General features: G+C 40.3%; 1 protein-coding gene and 1 long non-coding RNA gene across 3 annotated transcripts in view; both read right to left on the reverse strand.

Moving 5' to 3' along the window:
- Positions 1-22,235, reverse strand: part of UHRF2 (ubiquitin like with PHD and ring finger domains 2) — a 124,780-nt gene that overhangs the window by 61,176 nt on the left and 41,369 nt on the right. For both annotated transcript variants that reach the window (XM_020810373.3, XM_020810371.3), the window contains one exon: positions 4,459-4,677. In XM_020810373.3, the coding sequence (XP_020666032.1) occupies positions 4,459-4,677 (219 nt within the window). The remainder of the gene's footprint in view (positions 1-4,458; positions 4,678-22,235) is intronic.
- On the reverse strand, positions 16,150-17,433 carry LOC144586588 (uncharacterized). Its single transcript, XR_013541494.1, has 2 exons — positions 17,298-17,433; positions 16,150-16,305 (listed from the first exon to the last, which is right to left on the reverse strand). It is a non-coding gene; the product is annotated as an uncharacterized LOC144586588 (long non-coding RNA).

The raw sequence follows: 22,235 nt of genomic DNA on the forward strand, positions 1-22,235 counted from the left end.
CGTGGCAAGGGTCTTGGAAGTCTCCCTCGGACCCTTGCAATGCTCCCCCCAACCCCACATGGGGCCAGGGGGGGGTAAAATCACCAGCTTCTGGGAGTGTTTTGAGGCTCGGGAAGCCTCAAAACATTCCCAGAAACTGGCAATTTTGCCGGTGCTGGCCCGTGCGGGGGTGGGAGGAGCGTCGCAAGGGTCTGAGTGAGCTTCCAGGACCCTTGCGACGTTCCCCCCACCTGGAAGCTGGCGATTTCGCCGGCGCTGGCCCCGTGGGGGGTGGGGGAGCCTCGCAAGGGTCTTGGAAGGCTCACCCAGACCCTTACGATGCTCCCCCCCATGGGGCCAGCGGTGACGAAATTGCTGCCTTTGGTCCATAAGACGCACGGACATTCCTCCCCACATTTTGGAGGGAAAAAAGTGCATCTTATGGAGCAAAAAATATGGTAAATTTTTTTTCTACTGCATTTGAACATATTCTCTTCAAGTCTGCCAGCAAAAAAGATTTCTGTCAAAGTGCTCATCACTCTTATTTCTATATAGCTGGTTCCTTGATTTTCAATCACCAGGATTCATCCGAGTTTCCCTGGCCACCACAGTGAAAATGGGAAAGCTGCCAAAACATTTCATACCACAGGATTATGAGCACTGTTGAAACAAGCGGGGGGGGGGGGGGAGGACAGGCAAGGAAATAACAACTTGATACGTTTCTCTGGGAATTCTTAGTGCAGGGAAAATAAGACATTCAAGTGGTGATAGGAACAGGCGGGGAGGCAAATGCAGTGGGGCCTCGCTTAATGGGCGCCCCATTTAATGACGAATCCGCATAGCGATTAAGATTTTGCAATCGCTTTTGCGATCGCATTGCGATGTTCCCTATGGGGAAAAATCACTTTGCGATGATTGTGGGGAAGCGATCATCGCAAAGCCCCATTTTCGCACAGCAGGGCTTCGGGATGATGGGGGGGAAGCGCTTTAATGCATTCCTATGGGCTTTTTTGCCCCGCATAGCGACGAATCCATATAGAAACGATTTTTTCGGAATGGATTATCATCACTATGCGGGGCACCACTGTACCAATGTCTAACAATTCTCCACATACCCTGAACAGAACACTGCATATTTCATAATTCAGCTACCTCAGATAATGCTTCCGATTCAGCAGGAGATCTAATTTGATGTCAACCCAGTCTAGTTCAATCTGAATACCTAAACCAGTTTTCACACTTGGAAGTGAAACATGCCAAACAAAAAGAAAATGGCATCCACTTGAGGGGAAAATTAGAAATTGAAAAGGACTTTCTGCACTCCCTAATATATCTCTCTGAAAAGTCACTCACAAATGGAACATTAAGAATTCTACATATGACTAATTACACCCTTGAAAATAGAAACTGGGAACTAGAGATTATACAATAATAATGTATTTCACTCCTACACATATTTATCTTTCATTTATTATTATTTTTATTGTTTCCTTCATTTCATAAAGTGTAAATTTTATTTTTACATTGATTCACTCCAGTCTCTTGAAACAAAGAATAGACAATGCCACTAAATTAGATCAATGAAGAGAGTATATGCCCAATTACCTGGGAGTAAGCCCCAAAGAACTTACCAATGCTTACTTCTGTGCAAATATGCATAGGATATCATTGCAGGTATTCTAAGCAGTAATTTGAATCTCACTCAAAAGGATTTCAGTTTTAAACCCTCTGGCAAGAGATCCCCAGTTAGATTATTGCACACCACAAGCAATTAATTGGATAAGCAGTTGTCACAGTCACTATTAAAGGGCCCCCTCAAGGTCAGCAAGAAAATATCTGAGACCAGAACACTGAAGAATTGAAAACAAAAGTTTGAAATAGAGGAAATGTAAGATCTGTCTCTGGGGGCAGATGATACTATTTAGCAAATCGGTAACTGAAATGCTATCCTTTAGCAGCTACCGTATTTTTCCATGTATAAGACGCCCCCATGTATAAGACGCTCTCCCTTATTTTTCTAACCCAACATTTCTACCACTGCAAGAAAGTGGAGGGGGGAGGCAGGGATCAAAGTGCTATGATTCTTGCTTTCCCCCTACACTTTCTTGCAAGGAAAATGCTTTCTCCCTCCACTTTCTTTGCTAAAAGCTGCTTTCCCCCTACACTTTTTGCAACGAAAATGTAGGGGAAAAGCAGGAGTCGCTTTCCCTCTACACTTTCATTGTAAAAAGTGGAGGGGGAAATCAGTTTTTGCAATGAAAATGGAGGGGAAAAGTAGGAATCACTTTCCCCTTCCACTTTCATCGCAAAAAGTAGAGGGGGAAAGCAGCTTTTTGCAAACAAAGTGTAGGAATTGCTTTCCCCCTCCACTTTCTTTGCAAAACATGGAGGGGGAAAGCAGGAATCAAAGCACTTTGATACCTCCCTCCTCCTTACTTCAGTGTACTGTATAAAACAACCCTCAATTTTCCCTCTAATTATTTATCTAATCATTTTATAAACAGAAAAATATGGTATTCTACTTTTATCAGCTAAAAAAAACTTGTTATCACAGTCCTCTTAATTCAAGACAGAACTAAGCAGAAGTACATCAATTCCTGTTTCTCATGTGTTGTATGTTGAATACCAGACTGATCCTTAGTCAAGAAGCAGAGACATGTTTCAGAAACAAAATAAACTGCTTTGAGTAGTTTTCTATTCCTTGGAGCAGAATTCTGAGAGGCATGGAGTCTATAGCAAGAGGGGAGGTCCTGTCCCTCTTATCTGGTTAAAGAAAACAATTGCCATCTGTACAGGCACTCCGGATAATGTATTCTACTGAAGTGCACATGCTACGTCTGCACATAGTCTGTACTCTTGACATTTTTATTTACGACATAAATGCTTTGTTTCCTATATTTGCATTCCAGTCGCCTATAAATATAAACATGTCTTATCTTGGTACTGGAGGACTCCCAGAAAAATGAACACAAGTGGGTCCTAGAGGAAATCAAGTCTGAACTATCTCTGGAGGCAAAAATATTAACACTGAAGCTGTCCTACTCTGGGCATATCACAAGAACACAGGATTCTCTGGAAAAGACAATAATGCTAGGGAAAGCTGAAGGCAGCAGGAAAAGAGGAAGACAAATATGAGATCGATTGACCCCATAAAGGAACCACAGCCCTGAGTTTAAAAGATAAGAGCAGGGCTGTTAAAGACAAGACATTTGGAGGTCACTCACTCATAGCGTCGTCATAAGTTGGAGACAACTTGATGGCACATAAAAACCCAGAGTGGCCTGGGTTGCCAGATGGGCGGTATACAAATAAAATAAAACAAAATAAAAAATAAATAAAATAAACAAATGCAAAAATATGTATAACTCAATTTAAGTATTTAAGTATATCCTGAAAAATACAGACCTTGCTAATATTAGATCCTACTGTTTAGAGAATTGGCCAAGACTGTTTACCTCTACATTTCCTAACGAAAAACATACTTTGTTGTGTATTTTGAACAGCCTCATTAATAATCATGTACAGTTATGTTTGCTATTTCACCACTACATTTGTCACTCAGGAAACTGAAGATGAAGATTGGCAATTTTATCAAATTCAAGATATTTGACAATTAAATCCTTTTCAATTGTTGACACATCTTGTGATGTCATTCAACAGTACTGAATAGCCTATAGTGTACTTACCTTTATGATATAAAATCAAGAGCCCAAAAAACAACAACAAATTGTGAGACTCATAGGATTTCATCTTTTTTACTTTTAGCCAGAGTTAACTTTTTCCTCAAATAATAACTTCAAGGTTTCAATTTATAGTAACAGTTTGAACAAATGCTGTTTCTAGCAATGTTCAAGAAAAATCAGTTATAATTTCTAGTGGGTTACTATTTGAAACACATTCATTGCCAGCTCCCTACTGAAGAAAATGTAGAAAAAATAACAATATAATACTTTGAATAAATGCAATGTAATATTTTGAATAAGGCTCCACTTTCTTTTTGTTCGACCTACCATTAAGATGAAGCCATTTATCGTCATAGTTCAACAAGGATACACACATCAACAACCTGATCCTTCTTGAAGTCTTTCATTAAGTAAAGCTAGTTTGAGCTTGACTTATTCTAAAACTTGTACACACTGTTTCCACATTCAGAATTGTATAAAATTATGATTAAGTGAAGACAAGAGCCCTATTCAGACATTGCTGAACCTGCTTTATCCATCATGAGGGCTCTGAGCCCCCAAGAACTCATTCATCTATTGCTGATTTCTTTACATGTCAAGCAACACATCTGCAAAGGAATTTCTGTTCATCTGGTGGCTCTCCGTGTAAGCCACCATATGAACAGGAACTCTAAAGACTCATATGAAGAATAGAAACCATATTGCCTGTACAATCTGCTAAGATTTCACAGTCGAAACACTTTTTGTTCCTGGTGTTTTGTAGATGGACTGCAAAAGTGATAAATAAAATTCTTACCCAAGCATAATTTTGGCATAAACTTCTTTGTTAGTCCTTGAAATTTCCCTCAGAGCAGTAATTTCTGCATCAAACCAAAAGCCTCTCTCTTCGGGACTCTCTACGTTGTAGTTAACCATCACCACATCACCCACATGTAGCTCATTCCATTTCAAAAGAGTTCTTGCTCTTGGTCGTAGATTACGGCCAATCATTTCTACTATGCCACTCTCTGGGTATCTTGAAAGACAAATGAAGAAAACATTATGGTGGCATCCAACATATTACAAAAAAGATTAAAGCAAATGCAGTATTTTTACTTTGACTATGGCTAAGCATAAATTTTAAATTCACAATTAGCATCTCTTTTAAAAAATAAAACAAACCCAAATCCTGGATAATTTTTATGGGCTTCTTTTATAAATGAGTTATGGTCTTTCTCACAATGCATCTGACCCACAACTTTGCAAGTCTCACATGAGTCTCATTAATTCCTTTAATTAAAACTACCATCTGCAAAAGATCACTCTAATTCCAAACACATTTACTTGGGAATAAGCCCTAGCAGTAACCATTAAATCTTTACATGAATGCTACACAACACTGACACAGAGATATGAACAAAACCTAGATACTACCTCTGCCCAAATATTTATTCTGGCAATATCTCTACTGGAGCTAATAATGTCACACACAATATCAATATTCTATGTATTTCTCTACCAATGTTATTTATGCCATCTTTTGCCAATAACGCCCATCTGACACTCTATATCAGACCTGGGCAAAGTGCGGCCCGTGGGCCACATACGGGCCGAGAGCCGCTCCTGTCCAGCCTGCCGGTCATCTCTTCAGTCTGTCCTGCCTGTTGCTGCTCCTGTCCGGTCTGCGCATCGCCACTAAGTGAGCCGGAGCTCCAGCTCTGGTCACCCAGCACGGCAGTAAGCAAAACTCGCGAGATCCGACGCTGGGATCTCACGAGTTTTAACTGTTACTCTTGAGCCGCAGGCTGCGGAGCCTGCGACTCAAGAGGCCGGAAGCAATCCTTGCGCAGGTGACGTGATGATGCATCACGTCGCCTGCGCGGGATAGGAAACAGTCAAAGAGAAAGGCTGTGGGGGAATGGAGGACAGGTAAGTTAGTTCAGCATCTGAGTTTTTCTCCTCCTCCCCCCCTGTGGTGAACGAATTACAACACTCACATAGTTAACTCCCTAAAAAGTTTAGGGAGTTAACTATGTCAGCCTTGTAGTTTGTTCACTGCAGGGCCTCGCCCAGTGGGGGCCTATTACTACCCACAAATTGGGTGCCTATTACTACCCACCCCCGAACACAGTTCAGATTTTTCATGTGGCCCCCTATAGAAATTAATTGCCCACCCGGAGGAGGAGCTTCGTCTTGGTGAAGCTAGCAGCTCTCGGGAACAGCTCCCGGGAAAAGCTAGAACCACTTCGGTCTGGGACCCTCCCAGAAACGGGGGAGCCAAGGAAGAGTCAGGAGAGACCCTTCTGCAGCAGTTGGTGAGCCACAGAAGTTAGAAGATTGGGCAGCAACTCGATTTTTCTTTCTTCTGGAAATTCACATCAGCACAGACGAAGACGGGTGCCATTTTTGGCAACTAGCCAAAGACAGCTCCATTTGCCGAGAATAAGAAAACAGAAGCACGGTGAAAGTATACATCAAAGTAAGTGGAAGCCCTTGTTCTATGAAAGACCTCATTAAATAAAGAACAAGTGATTGTGTGCAAATTTATGACCAAATGAGATAAGGAGCGGCATTCCTAGCATACCAGCTTTTACTCAAGCTGAAGGTCGAGTCATTTATAAAGGAACAGCCAGGCAGAAATAGCTTGTGTCTCCCTTAAAGGAGGAAAAATAACTCTTGAAGAATCAACTGACAGGCTTTGAAAAAATAAATTCTGTTGCAAGCTGTTCACTTTGGCCCTTTTCCTCTTTGGATATATATTTTTAGACTGTGTGGGACTCTGCTTTCCGTGGATAATATATTTGCCGGGATCCTGATTGCTGGACCTCCCTTTTCGGGGGAGGAGAAGGAAGCCTCTGGAAGTAAAAGGGAGAAGAACGGACTGTGAGCTGTGAACTGGGGGCTATGTGGTTTGAACTGAACTGGGATCTTGACAAATGACATTCTAATAATAGAGTCTTGCCGGGTGAAGGTTAAAACAAACTTGGAGAAGAGAAAAGAAGGGAAAAGAAGAAGCAACCGGTCTGAAAGTTATCAGCGACGTGGAAAAGAGACTGGACTACAAAGACACTTGAGAGATTCATGTTTTAGATTCCATCTCTTACTTATGTACCTGCTATCTTATTGCTAATATTGTATAGTTGCAAGGTGAAATATTAGAAATATTGGATGTGTATTGGGGTAAAGGGGAGAGGGAATATTAAGTGAAAATAGTGGAAACAGAAAATGGAACCTCCCCCTGAGAAAATTACAGATCGGTGGCTAGACTGGAAAACCTCTTTTCAGATGTCACTGTTGCAAAAATTCATGCAGGTAAATTATTATATTGACCAGATGGAAGACGTGATTGGAGGCTCTAGGGGAGGGAAGGTAGCGGAGGTTAAATTACACCAAAAAGAGATCTCAGAACCGGCTGTATTGAGGAAGATATCAGATAATATACAAGGGATGGAGGGCCACCCAGTAAGCGATGTAGTGATAGCAGATAAGAAAATTGAGGTTGAAAAGCAAACTTTGAATGATATTGTTCCCCCTTTTAAAATATGGAAGAAAAGAGTCGCAGAAAGAAAACAAGCACAGGGAGGAAAGGGGAGGGGAGAGCAGAATTTATATTATTTTGGGTCTGTTGAGTGTATTCTCAAGAAAAAAGGAGGGTGAAAGAGGGGATATATTTCACAATTGGCCTTGGTGTTCTGATGCTGTGGGAATAACATAGATTTAAGCTGTATTACACGTATAAGTTGAAAGCTAAAGAGGTTAATACATAGACAAAATAGTCAAAAGAAGAAAAAGAAAAAGAAGAAAGATGAACCTTTATTGGAACATGAATAGATTAGATGTTTATATACTTGATATGAAAGATTGAATGATTATGAATTTGATGTTTTCTTATTCTCAAACCCTTTTTCCATCCCCCCCACTGCCCTTTGCCTTTTGTATTCCTTCCCCATTACCCAATAGTTTTGAAAATAAAATTAAAAAAAAAAGAAATTAATTGCCCACCCCTGCTCTACGTAGTACAAAAAGAATTAATAGACACAAATCAGATACTTGCAAAAGGCCAGTCTCCTCAGTATAATTAACATTCACATTATTCTACCATTGTTATTCATGACAGAGATTCTTGCATCATTTACAGCACATGCTTCAATGGAATACACCTGTATATCAAAGTTGCTATCACCCCACTATTAAGTATCCATTAAATTTCTTACAAACCAACCACAATCTCTGTATTTTGAGACCATGTATAAATATTTGCCATGTTATCTCTTTCTTATTATGTCTGAGAAAGTGGACTTGTCCACAAAAGCTCACATTAAAAAAATTAGTCTTTAAGGTGACACCATGTTTTTATCTTTTTTATTCTTTCATCTTTATTTTATTTTGTTTTTACCTAAAATACTTGCAGATTGTGTAAATGCAGTTATAATTACAAACTAAGAATGTCAGTTCCATGTGACATCCATCTATCTATCTATCTATCTATCTATCTATCTATCTATCTATCTATCTATCTATCTATCTATCTATCTATCTATCTATCTATCTATCTATCTATCTATCTATCTATCTATCTATCTATCTATCTATCTATCTATCGCCACTGGAAGGACTCAAAAGTGAAAATTACAATCAAAGTTTTAAACAAATTTTGCAGGGGGATACACCTAAGGGTTTGCATATGATCAGTGTAGTTTTTTTATAACATACATCCATGCCATATCAGAAACTCTCATACTTTGAAAGTCAATATGACACAGAAGGCGGCTTCTTCAAATCCCAAGCCTTCAGGTACATGGACCTGGTTGCATATTTTTTTAGATTTTGCCCATATTTTTCAGTTTTGAATAATCTCTGATTGAGAACAGAGTAAACTGACTTTTGAAAATCCAATGATACTTTAGTAAGAAAAAATATATGAGAATGGTCATTCAGAAAGAAGGAATGGTCTCTCTGTACACCACACCCTATGCTCAGATGTCGTATAGTTATTCCTTAAGAATACACCAGCTCTAGTTATTATAAGCTATAAAGGCTATAAAAAATAACCACAATAAAAGCTACTCAGAATTGGGTTTTGCCACTTAATCCTAAATGTTTCATATAACAGGAGAAAATTCAGAGATTGCATATGGGATTCAGTAAAACAAGCATTCCTTATGGACTAGCATGTTTTAGCAGTGACTGCAATTCTGTAAAGATATGTGCTTTCTAACCAATTAGGTACCACATGTCATTATGGTCACAGTTAATGGGATATTTAAAATGAAATTAGGTTAGTCTAATTACTTCAGTCTTGTTTATCCTCAAAACCAAGTCAAGCTGCGAGATGCAAGCATTTATATAAGGAGCTACAAGTACTCGTATGTAACTTCAGAAATACAAAATTTCAGTAGCATCTAAGCTTTAATGTCCAAAAGCTGTAGTACAGGTACAGTATGAAATTTCACCTCTAAAATTCTTTGTATTAGGAAATACTATTCTACATGGGTAATAATATGAATGCAGTATCCCCAGGATTCATGGAGACAAAAGCAGGGAGACAGGAATGAACAGTTTGCTTGCCTGTTCATTCCTGTCTCCCTGCTGTGGTTCTTTAAATGGTCATCTGTAAAATTGCACATGTGGGTGTTTCTGCATCTATGTGAAACTTGTTGTAACATTTTAGAGCTTAAGGAAAGAACTCTTAGAACAGTCTCCCCACTGTACATGTCCCTGTGTCCAGTCCCTCAGGTTTCCCCCATCTTCGGATGTGTGAATTCACATCTGACCACTCGGAAGAACCAATTACAGGTAAGTAACCTGTTTTTCTTTGTGGTCTCTGTGAATCACACATATGTATGACTGATACATTCACTTACTGCCTGGTGATATGTCATGCTAATATGGATGAAATTATTGTTCTTCCAAATGCAACATCAAATTTTGCCCTAATGTTAAAACTGTAATATTGGATGACTGTCAAGGGCTGAGACTTCGTTGATGCCTTATATTATCTTAGTTGGATCCCTTTGAGAACGGCTGTTGAGGCCTTCAGAGATTTACGGACTGTTTTCTTTGCCAGCTGGTAAGATGGTGTGATTGTATTTATGTCACTTTGATAGACATCAGTTGTAATCTGACCACTCATTTTGGAGCTCTTATAGTTAACAAATAGTCTGTTAGCTTTCCAGAGATGCTTAATTCTTGAGATATAAAAAGCTAGGGCTCGGTGAACATCCAATGCGTGAAAGGCTTTTCCAGCTGTGTAGGTGATGGAAACAAGTTTAGGAGTACAAAAGGTTGGTTGACGTGAAAGTCAGAAATCACTTTGGATGAAAAAGACAGGAAAGATGATAACCATGTCCTTATAGAATTGCAGAAAAAGAAAAAAACAAAAGAAACAAGAAAAAAGGGGGGATCATGCAGAGGATGCACAATTAATTTGCTTTTTGTGTTGTTGTAATAGGTAGTAAAATACAGTTTCATGTATAAGTATTAGTTCCACTGCAGCTATTGGTTCAAAAGCTGGTTTCATTAGTTAGATGAGAACCATTGAAAGTGATCACTGCAGAGATAGAGTCTGCACCTCAAAGATGTTCTGCAAACCTCAAAGGAGCTTCTTCCGACTTGGATTCTTGAAATATCAGATTGCTCTGAAGCCTAGAGGGGGCTGTTTTGCCACTATAATAGATATACAGTAGGACCCCCATATCTGTGGGGGATTGGTTCCAAGCCCCTCCATGCAGATGCTGAAAACTATGGATTATAGCTAATACAGCTTTGATCCAGAAACCCATGTACCTTTAATTCTATCTTGATGGGGCCTCTAAGGAAGAACCAGGTTGAAATCTTCTCTCATTCCTCAATGTACTGAAGACTGAAATGACAGCCCCCACCCTCTCTCTCTCTCACACACACACACACACACACGGGGGCGGGGGCTGGCTGGAAGGCAGGAAGTGGGAAACCTCTCCAAGGTGAAAGTCTGGCATAGGTTAGTGCCCCTCCTGCTTCATCAGCCAACCCAGCTCTGACTTTTACAAAGATGGTGCCCTGGAACATAGAATAAGCTGCCTTCAGTATCTTTTTCCCTTTTGTGGCCAGTTCTGATAATTACATATTGAAAAACCATAATTTTTCTATTTTTTCCATGTAATATTTTAATACTGTATTTTCAAACTGTGAACATGTGAATCAGTGGATATTGATCCACAGATAAGGAGGTCCAAATGCACTCTTATGAAAGAATGGAGCAGTCTGTTCTCCATAAGGTGTAAGAGAAAACACAACACCGTATGCAGTGAGTGGAAAATCAGATTTTCTGATTGAATGGGCGAAAGAAAATTCCTTTGCCATTTATATTCGTAGCTCTGTCTAGTGGAAGGTTTTCTAGATTCATGCATGATTCTCATTCTCCACACTGTCAACCACTGGCTATGTCTGGATGGTGAACAGTCCTTTTGATCTAGGAGAGTAAGTGAGGGATTAGAAGCAGCTGGTAAAAGTCTTGTACCATTAGTTTCAATGTCACAAACCAACCTTGTCATGGCCACCATGGAGCTACTCACTGAAGGTGTGTCTATTTGGGATCCTGAGCCACCTGTCTGCTCATGTTGTCAGCTAATTGGTTGTCTTCTCTCCACTACATCAATGGCCATTGGGAAGATGCGGCACCATTCCCAGAAATGCACTGTGATGAGCAAAAGAGATGGTGTTCCAGCTCAATTATTTATATCACTGTGATACTGGTGGTGGCTATCTGAACTACCTTGTCCACAATTTTTGTTTCAAATGCCTTGAAGTTCTTTATTACTGCAAATAGCTCCAGTTTATCTGCATGCTTCTTTCTTTCTCAGACCACAGCATGGAGCTGATAATCCAGGCAGTGGGTGCCCAGCCCGTAAGACTTGTATTGGTTGTCATCTAATTTTTGGTCTGAGATTTTTGAATGGCCTTCCCATGTTAAGTTAGGTACTCTGGCCCACTATCAAAGTTCTAATCAGAATTTGGGAGTCACAACCAAGATATTACAGTGGGGTCTTGACTTGAGAACTTAATCCGTATTGGAAGGTGGTTCTCAAGTCAAAAAGTCTGTAAGTCAAGTCTCCATTGACCTACAGTGTATTGAAAACCGATTAATCCCGTAACAGGCCGTTTTTGTTCCATTTTGGTTTTTTTCTGGTCTGTAAATCAAATCTCAATCTGCAAATCAAACCTAAATTTTGCGGCCAGAGAAGTCTGTAACTCAAAGTCTGTAAGTCAAGCCGTCTGTAAGTCAAGGATCCACTGTAGAGTTGATCTCTGTGAATGTATTAAAGGAGGCCAGATATCAAACCTGGAGGCGTCTCACCTTCATCCATGCATGTGGGATTACGTTGATGCCATCAGTCCAAGAGGCCTCTGAGACATGTATGCTGTAAATCTTGCGTTTGGTTTGAATGCCTTCATCAAGGATAGCCTTTTTTGCATCTTGTCTTAAGATACGTAGGTTCTTGCAGTTCTGGAGTTCAGATGTAATGTAATGAACTCTCTGATGTGATTTAAAAATCAATCTTTTAGGTTCACTCAAAACCAAGACCTGCCAGTAGAAGTTGAGTAAAAAAGATGTTTTATTCCGTGTTGACTCTGGAGTTGGCAATAATCAACCAGTCATCTATTTACAGAAACACTGTTATGTCACAGAGTCTGAGCTAAGAAACAACCAGAGCCATACACCTCATGAAGACTCCAGGTGTCGTAGAAAGACTACAAGAGAACGGCTTGAAATGCTAGATATTGTAGCCCAATGTAAAACAGGAAAATGTGATGATTGGAACAGATAATAGGAAAATAAGTGTTCTTGACGTATATTACAGCAAACCAGTCTCCACTAAGTGGTAGTATCATTTCTAGAATGACCATCCTGAACTTTTTGGTGTCTGTGTAAAAATTTATATCTCTTAGGTCCAAAACAGGTCAGTGATGAATGGAACTAAGGATAGTGCAATGTATTCAAGAAAAAGGATCAATGGCTTGAGGATCTCAGTCTGTATGCAGTTAAAGTTGCTGCTTTGACTTCTTTTCATGCTGTTAGATGGTAGCCGGTTATTTTTAACTGTGGAGTTGAGACTGTGGCCTGTAATAGTGTGAAGACTGAGGGGTATGGATATGGCTCCGTCCAGTAACGTCTGTAACACTGTTGGTGGTATTGGGGATAAAAGCCCATCCTTTTAGTTGTGTTTATCTTTTTATGTGAATTGTCCATTATATAATCTGTTTTTTGATTAAAGACTCTCTCTCTGTTGAAGGGTGTCTTCTATTCTGACCCTTGAAACCTCAGAGGCCAGCTGAGCAAAGCCAGGCAAATCGTCTTAGGGCCATTGCTGCAAACATACTTTTTGCAGCACAATCAGTTGTGTGGTGTGCTCAATGTATCTGTTGTGTGGCAAAGGGCCATGGCTTCACGTTGGGATTGAGACAGTGTTTCCCAAAGCATATGCCATAGTGCCCACCACCCCTTGCGTTGCCCCCCAGCTCTCTGGTCCATGGCCAAACCAGCCAGGAGCAGTGCCCAAGCTTTCCAAAGTGGGCAGCATAGTGCCCACTGCCCTTCAGCTCTCTCGTGTGCCACCAAAATAGCCAGGAGAAACACATTAGTTTCCAGGTCCTTCTTGTTTGTTTCCTGCTCCACACAGTTCCCCTTGCTGCTCTTCCTGCTGCAACTGCTTAGGAGAGCCATGAGTGGAAAAACTTGGAAACCACTGGATTAAAAGATGTATCTTTTTTATCCTCTGTCAGACTGTCCAATAATAGCCGGATTTTGTCCCAAAAGAAATGTTGGCATGCCCCCACAGTTCCTTGGTAATGCCCAAGACCACAGCAGAATACTGTATATCCCCTTCCTTACATGTCCATTTTACAGCCACCTGTTATTCACATAATATTGTGATGCCCCATAGCCCTGAGGCTATGAGGCCGCCATGACGACTGAATTTGGAAACCAGTGTGAATGGTGCTTGGACATATTTCGGTCTCGAGTAGTGTCCCTGTGAGCGATAGTCTGTCTTCTTAAGCCAAGATTTTGAAGGTCCTTGGTCAACTTCAATGGGCTTTTTTAAGTGCTTTTCTCACATACTTTTGAGACGGACATTAGGGATGTCTTATGGGATTGATCTTGACCTGTGAAGGAGTCATTGGGTTGTGGGCTTCTCTGTAGTGGAGAAAGCTTACTTAGTATTCATTAAGTAAGCTGTCTGCACTCTGTAGACTAACTAAATGCAAAAGAAGATACTTGAATATGGGGCGTCGTCTCCTCCAAATCCAATCCCAGGCATCCCAAATCTTCTTGCTCCTTATCTATAGGAAGATCTAGTTGACAGTGACTCCTTGGATGCTTTTGTAGTCATGGGCTGTTTTTTAGATAGCTTTCTTTTTGTTTCTACTTTTTTTTTCTTTGCAGAGGTTGCACCTGAGTCAAGAGTTTTTCTTTTCTTTTCTTAGAAATCAATGCCAGTGCTTCTCTCAAAGAGATTTTGGAGCCGATAGTGCCCTTGAGGCCAACGGTGTGCCATTGGTATCAACAGATTATAATTATGCCATCTCAGACTCTGGTCATCTTAGGTCTTGGTGGTGGGTCCTGACTGGAGAGTCTCCATGATAGTTTCCGTGTGGGATGTCTTTCAGACACTGCTGGAACCGAAGAAGCTTGTTGGGATAACAATCCAACCACATGCAGTAATTTCTCTAACAGGCGAAATTTGAGACCAGATTGTTGCTTTTTAATTGCAACCTTTGTGAACTGGCAGCAATGCTGACAGATCTATGTCTAGTGCCCCTCACCCAGGAAAGGAGAAGTGTTTAGAATATACGTCAATGAGGAGTATTTTGTTGTTGCATGAAACAGTTTTTAAAGGGGCCTGCCGAAGCCATAAAAGGTGGGAAGGCCTCACAATGGAAAACACTATTTCATTCATTCATTTCTGGACACTCACAGGTAAGGGGAGGAAGACGGCAATGATAACGGAAAGTAAGATTTTAGATAGAAGCCATTTTCGATAGAAAATAGTTCTTAGTGAACATTTTGAGGAGTTTTCTCAGTGGTGGCTAAAGGCATTTGAGGAATGACCACTGGGCACAGGGTACAGCGCATGGGGCCGTTCTAACAGTTCTTTAACTTCTAGAATATTCCAATAAAATTTACACAAGCACAGAAACATCCATATGTGTGATCTACAGAGACCACAAAGAAGCAGCTTTTATTACCACATTTCATATCAAGATGTAACTCCTAGAAGTACCAACCAGTTTTAAGTAATTTGAGGAGCAGAGTCCAGTTTTCTAATCCTGTGAATTGTTTTAAAGTTTATATGAAAAATGAACTGCACTACTGAAAGAATGTTAATTCAGAAATGTATGTAAAATGCTATGTATAACGACTCCTGGCGTCTCAGGTACAGCTTTGTTTGTTATTGTTAATCAAGATAATAAAAATCAACAATCTCGGAAGAGGGGAGAGAATGTTTGTTCTGCAAAGCATTTTAATCTTATCCACACAATCATTATGGTGGAAGATGCAACATAACGTTATTCACACAAAAGTAACTTATATATCAAATTATCCTTCAGAAAATGTTTAGAAATGCTTAAATTATGAATGTATGGCTGCAGAGTACAACATATGTAGCAGCATGCACACACAGAGACAATCTATATTGGAAGAAACACCTGAAATAGACCTGACTTGGAAAATATTCTCCCACCACAGTGAAACAGTGAGGATGAGAATGCAGCAAGAGCATGACAATCCCAATTCTAAGACCCCCAAGACCTCCATACGTGGACATATGGTACATCCTGGTAAAACTCTGACACAGACCTAGAGCAGATGTGGATAATTTTGACAGGCCTCAGAGGCTAAACTTTTACCCATCAAAGATTGCATCTGACATGGAAATGTCCCAAAATTTGAGGGGTTACAATCAAATCAAAATGTACTGGACACCCGTTATTCTGGGGTTCGGAGTGGGCTATGGCAAGTCAGTACAAAAATGTTTATCCTAAAAGCTTCCAGGTGGTGAAAACACTTCTTTCCTCTCAAAATCCTTTTTTGGTGCAGGTGAGACTAGGAGGGGTCTGCGCGGGCCCAAAATGGTTTTAGGGGACACATAATACCTGCCAGCTACACTTTGCTCACTCATGGTCCAAACCGTACAATTAATTCCAATATTATATCTGGGATATTGACTTTTTTAGAAACTGTTGACTATTATATTTTTATTACATCTATTTTATTTTTTCAATTTTCTTTTTACTTCAACTGCCCACTAAAAAAGAATATTTAAGGCAGCCAACAGACAAAACTAAAAAGCAAGCATAGCAACAAACTAATTAAAACCATCTCAATAATCAATATCAGAAAGGTTTAAAGATGAAACTGGAAAAATGATCTTTCATATGAGAGTTTTTTTTCCAACAGAGCCTATACATGTTGGATTTTACACAAACCTTATTCAGACTTCATTCCAGGAATAGGTATCTCCAGATATTTTTGGCCTGGAACTCCCATTACCCTTCAGCACTGTATATGTGAGCTAGGAATTGCAGGACTTGTAGGTCAAAGACATTTGGAAGGCCACAGTTGTTCGCCCTTGTTTTATACTCATTTTGGATATCAGCTGGCCTTGGAGACTAGTTATGCACACTGTGAGCAGGAAACATGTGAGTATACCATGATGTGAATATTAAACCTTTGGCAGTTTATCAGTTTAGAAAAACTGAAGTGACAAAATTCAGTAGATTTGCTGCTTATAACAAATATTATCTATGATTCAATACTCTACCATTCATATAGGCAGGAAATACGTACACAAAACACTGATATTCTGAACATACAAAAGTCACTGCCAGCTGTTCATTACAAAGCTAGAACTGCATTACACACGTGCAGTTACAAAGATTTTAAAAATATTTGTACATCAAATGCTATGTTTCTCACATTTACAGTTTAATCATATATCTCTACGTGGAGGATTTAAACCTCAGTACTCTTAGTAGTGCAATGCAGCATTCATCAGTGCAGCAATGCAGAACATGAAATACTTGCAAATCAGACAAAGAAACCAAAGATTCTCTTTTCATTTTCAAAAAAACAAGAGAAACCAATTAAGCTAAAAATGAGAGGAAAAAGGAAGCAACCCCATTGTTCTGTATTTCAGTATGTTGCTCTCAGTCAGTATAAGCACTGCAAGCTTAGTTCAATACTAAAAATGAACTCAGTTACATTCAAAATGTATGTCCATACACACACAAGATCTACCTGGTTAAGTAATGGATGCAATTCATATCCTCTTAAAATAAAGAACTTCCCATTTATTTTAGCAGATCATAGTTTGAAACATTTTAAATAACAATGTGGATTAATAGCTCTTAGCAGCCAAAAAGGGTTATGCAATAATAAGAATATAGAAAAGTATCTGATAAAGAGTTGTTTTAATATATTCAATATATTTTTAAAATAATTGTCAGAACAAGACTTGGAAAAATGTATATTGCATAAAAGAGGCTGAATTCTGTGGAAGCTTAACCCTGCTTCTAATTTTAAATATTAATGCTAACATAGCAGGACTCTCACGTGATCTTCCATTTCTATGGAAACCTTTCTTAGCAATTGGTTGCCCACGAAGAAAGACTCACATATTTCCTTGACCACAGGCTCTGTTTGTACATTCCTTGAATGTGATTCACACACAAACGTTAACCCTACAGTAGGATATGACAAATATATTCAGAGCTCAAAGCTTTTTAGAAAATCATTATTATCCTCCTTTTACAACCTAAGCGAGAGAGAAAAACATTAAAATTCACTCAACAGATCCAAAACAAATACAATACATTGATCAGATTCAATTTATTTCCTTTCCCTCAATTTATATATTTAGGGCAAAAACAGAAAATACAGGCAGCCTAAACAAGTGAGCATAAAGCAGCAATCAATTCTAACAGTGAAGATGATCTGTCAGGGAAGAATGATTAATTTGTAACACAATCTCCCATGGTCACACACCAAACAACTGAGCAGTCATGTCAAAGCTGACAATCTGTTGGGGGAGGGGACCCTTGTGAAGGGAAATGTATGAACATCACTGTTGTACATATACAATGACAGAGAAACTCAAGAATTGTAGTAGTTAAAGACGAACAGATATTCTTGAGCTTCCTCAGACACATGAAGCATTAGTAGTTAGGTCACAAGTTTATATACACAGAGGACGTGGCAGTGGCCTGGAATGCAAGTAACATAGGAAAAAGAGGCAGAATATTATAATTTAGTATTTTTCGAATTGCAGAGCTGGAAGGGACCCTATGGATCATCAAGTCCAGCCCCTGGCAAGGAGGAGCAGTGGAAAATTGAACTCCGAACCTCAGGCTCCGCAATCAGATGCCTAGACCACGGAGCTATCCAACAGTTCCTTACATTACATTGATAACAGGCTTTCAAAATGACAGTGGTACTGTTAATACCAACAATGATCAGTCAAAGTGCTCATTACAGAGACATCCTGTTATCACCAATAAGTGTTACAGTTATAGAAAAGGAAAGCACAGTTCAGTTATAACTGTGCCCAAGTCTATGGATGAATCAGGACTATTAATATATACTGTATAATGAGCTAAGAATCCTTGGTTTTTATTTAATTCTTCTGATGTACGCTGGAGTGTATGAATACAGCACATCATCAAGCTTTCTTTCAAATCTTCCTTTGTAATTCCTTTTCTCCACAGCAATTATCTTGAGACCTCTAAGAAGTTGTTTGGTAAAGCAAAAATGTGTTCCAAAACTGGCTTTTGCTTGCTGCCACACACGACACGTCACACACAACAGAGGTACAGTTATAGAAACAAAACCCTGCTAGAGATTTTGAGAGAGAATGTGAGCTATATCCAGATTCCAGTGTATATCAATCAATCAATCAATCAATCAATCAATCAATCAATCAATCAATCAATCAATAAAATAAACAAGGGTCAAGGATTCTTAGCACACTAAATATATAATTAATACTGTGAACTTATCGAGTTACAAAGAAAAAGTTATTACAAAGAAAATGTTTCCCATTGTTGTGGTGGTTTTTTCGGGCTCTTTGGCCGTGTTCTGGAGGTTGTTCTTCCTAACGTTTCGCCAGTCTTTGTGGTCAGCATCTTCAGAGGACAGCACTCTGTGCTCTGGTGTAGTTGGCTTGGGAGTGGAGTATTTATGGCTGTGAGATGGGCTTTTGTCTTTTTCTGTAGATGAGTGATCAGTGGGTGTATTGTGTGATAAGAAGGATGTTTCCCGCTTGCACTGCTCAGCTCTAGAATAAGGTAAAAGGTAAAGGTTCCCCTTGACAATTTTTTTTGTCCAGTCGTATTCGACTCTAGGGGGCGGTGCTCATCCCCGTTTCCAAGCCATAGAGCCAGCATTTTGTCCAAATACTATCTTCCATGGTCACATGGCCAGTGTGACTTAGACACGGAATGCTGTTACCTTCCCACCGAGGTGGTCCCTATTTATCTACTTGCATTTTCATGCTTTCGAACCGCTAGGTTGGCGGGAGCTGGGACAAGTGACGGGCGCTCACTCCGTCGCGTGGATTCGATCTTACGACTGCCTGGTCTTCTGACCCTGCAGCACAGGCTTCTTGCGGTTTAGCCCACAGTGCTACCACATCCTTAGAATACTCCAAACAGCTCTAGAATACTCCAAACAATTTCATTTTTGTGATTCAAAGACCACACAGAAGTAATTTTCAATAACAAAACTCTAACCTCAGTAAACTTCCTGAAATCAATGTAACTGCTGATACTAAGACTCTATAAACAGCACTTTGACTGATCATTTTTCCCATCTCATCTAATCCGCACTCCACTACTATGTCTCCTATGTGTACAAAACAATGCCCTGTTATACAGTGGACCCTTGACTTACAGACGGCTTGACTTACAGACTTTTTGAGTTACAGACTTCTCTGGTCGCAAAATTTAGGTTTGACTTGCAGCCTGAGAATTGACTTACAGACCAGAAAAAAACCAAAATGGAACAAAAACGGCCTGTTACGGGATTAATCAGTTTTCAATACACTGTAGGTCAATGGAGACTTGACTTACAGACTTTTTGACTTGAGAACCGCCTTCCAATACGGATTAAGTTCTCAAGTCAAGACCCCACTGTATTGTGTTCTGAGGAAGTGGTCTGCAATCCACAAAAGCTCACACTGAAATATATACTACTCTTTGCCACAAATCATTTTTTTATTATTATAAACACTGAACATAGTTATCTCTTTAAAAGCTGCCATATAGAAGAATCTTTTTCCAAAAGCTAATGCCTCCACATCAACACATAAAAACATTAAAATTAATAATATTTCAGTACATTTTTAAAACAATGTCCAAATTCCTCTTACGTAACCTTACACTACACAAGTAGGATGTCAGCAACAGCAATATTTAATTGAGAATTTTCTATTCTCTCTGCTCAGTTTTGAGGCTCCCTAAGGCCCCCTTTTGCCCTGGGGGTGTCTTTGGGAGCCTGAGTGGGAGGGGAGGACTTTAATAGTCAAAAAAATTGCAATTAAACTGCTCACTACGCTGCCTTTCCGATCCTGGGGTGTGTACTCCCATTTCTAGCTATGAGTGAAGACTGTGGTTTGGCACTAAGGACAGGCAGTGGAAATGCTAATGGGCATGCAATTACCATATTTTTCCATGTACTGTATAAAATGACACTTTTCCCTAAAATCATTAGAGGAAAAATTGAGGGTTGTCTTACACACAGAAGGAGGTGGAGGCGAAGGAGCAGCTGCACTCCACTGCCTCTTGCCCCTGCCCACTTGACTGCTGCCACCACTGCCGTATCGCCTCCTCCAGTGCCACCCGCGGGCTCCCTTTGAGCAGGGTACTAGACAGCGCTGTGAGCTGGAGGTGAGCCTGCGAGTGGTGCTGGAAGAGGCGACTGGGTGGCAGCAGTCAATGGGCAGACGCAAGACGCGGCCGAGTGTGGCTGCTCCTTAGCCTCCGCCTCCTGCTGCCACCTGATTGCCTCCTCCAGCACCACTTGTGGGATTACCTCCAGCTCACGCCGGCGCCTTATCACCTGCCCAAAGGGAGCCCGTGAGTGGCACTGGAGGCGACAATCCGGCAGCAGGAGCAGCAGCAGCAGGAGGTGGAGGAGCAGCCACACTTGACCACCCCTTGCGACTGCCCATTGACTGCTGCTGCCCAATCACCTCCTCCAGCGCCACTCGTGATACTCACCTCCAGCTCAACCTGCCTCCTTGGGAGTGAAGGGAGCCTTTCAGTAGTGCTGGAGGATGTGATTGTGTGGCGGCGGTGGCAGCAGCAGTCAATGAGCAGCCACAAGGGGTGGCCAAGCACGGCTGCTCCTTTGTCTCTGGAAAAGGGTCAAAATCAGGGGTAGTCTTATACATTTGGGGTGTTATACATGGAAAAATATGATATATCCATGGTTAGAAACATTGGTTAGTATTACAATTGCATCACTCCACCACCTTCTTCTGGAATCCATTTCAGATTCTGGGGGTTTCCTTTTGACCTGGAAAAGCCTTTGGCAACCCCAGGATGGGAGCACAGCCTTTAATAGTAAAAAAAAACAAACAAACTGTATAATTCTCAACCTGTCACCTGAAATTTTATTATAGATTTTTTTAAAAGTAACCAACTTCAACATCTTTACAAAAATTGTCACCATGATGATACCTGCATATATGCAAATATCTTGATAAGACACTGGTTATACGTCTCTCCCAGAATTAAAGTGACTATAATATTACTAGTCAGGCCATACTACACATTTCCTACTAGAAGAAATACTGTACTTTCTTCACAGTGCATTTATGCTAGAATAGTTGTACAGTGGTGCCCCGCTTAACGCTTACCCCGCTTGATGACGAATCCACTTCACGATTAAGTTTTTGCAATCGCTTTTGCGATCGCAAAACAATGTTTGAATGGGCTTTTTTCGCTTTGCGATGATCGGTTCCCTGCTTCGGGAACCAATTCTTTGCATTACGACGATCAAAAACAGCTGATTGTCGGGGTTTTAAATGGCCATCGGGTGTACAACATGGCTCCCCGCTGTGTTTAGGAAGGCTTTTTCGCAAGACAGGGAGCAGAAAATGGCCACCCTATGATCTTTGCTGGATGGTGAGTTATTCAGCCCATTGGAAAGCACTGAACGGGTTTTTCAGTGCATTTCAATGGGATTTTTTATTCCACTTGACGAGGATATCGCTTAACAGTGATTTTGCTGGAACGGATTATCCTCGTCAAGCGAGGCACCACTGTAATCCACTTAGTGTAATGTGAAGGTTGAAAGCATAAGTCAGTACTAAAAAGGAATCAGTCCTTCTGGCAAAGTGGAGAATCGTTGTACCCTTTGGAAAGATAGATGAAACAGGTTAAAAAGAACTTGTTAAGAAGTTATATCTCTTGGGATAATAGCAATCTTGCATGCACTAAAAACTGGATATCAATGGGAGGAGGCTTTACAGCCTAATCTGATTGTCTGTTGTTATTAACTTATTGGCAAAGTCGTTTTCCCACCTCTAGCATTTTAAGCAAGCCCTTGTCCCC

This window comes from Pogona vitticeps, chromosome 2 (assembly GCF_051106095.1).
Source record: "Pogona vitticeps strain Pit_001003342236 chromosome 2, PviZW2.1, whole genome shotgun sequence".
Lineage (NCBI taxonomy): Eukaryota > Metazoa > Chordata > Lepidosauria > Squamata > Agamidae > Pogona > Pogona vitticeps.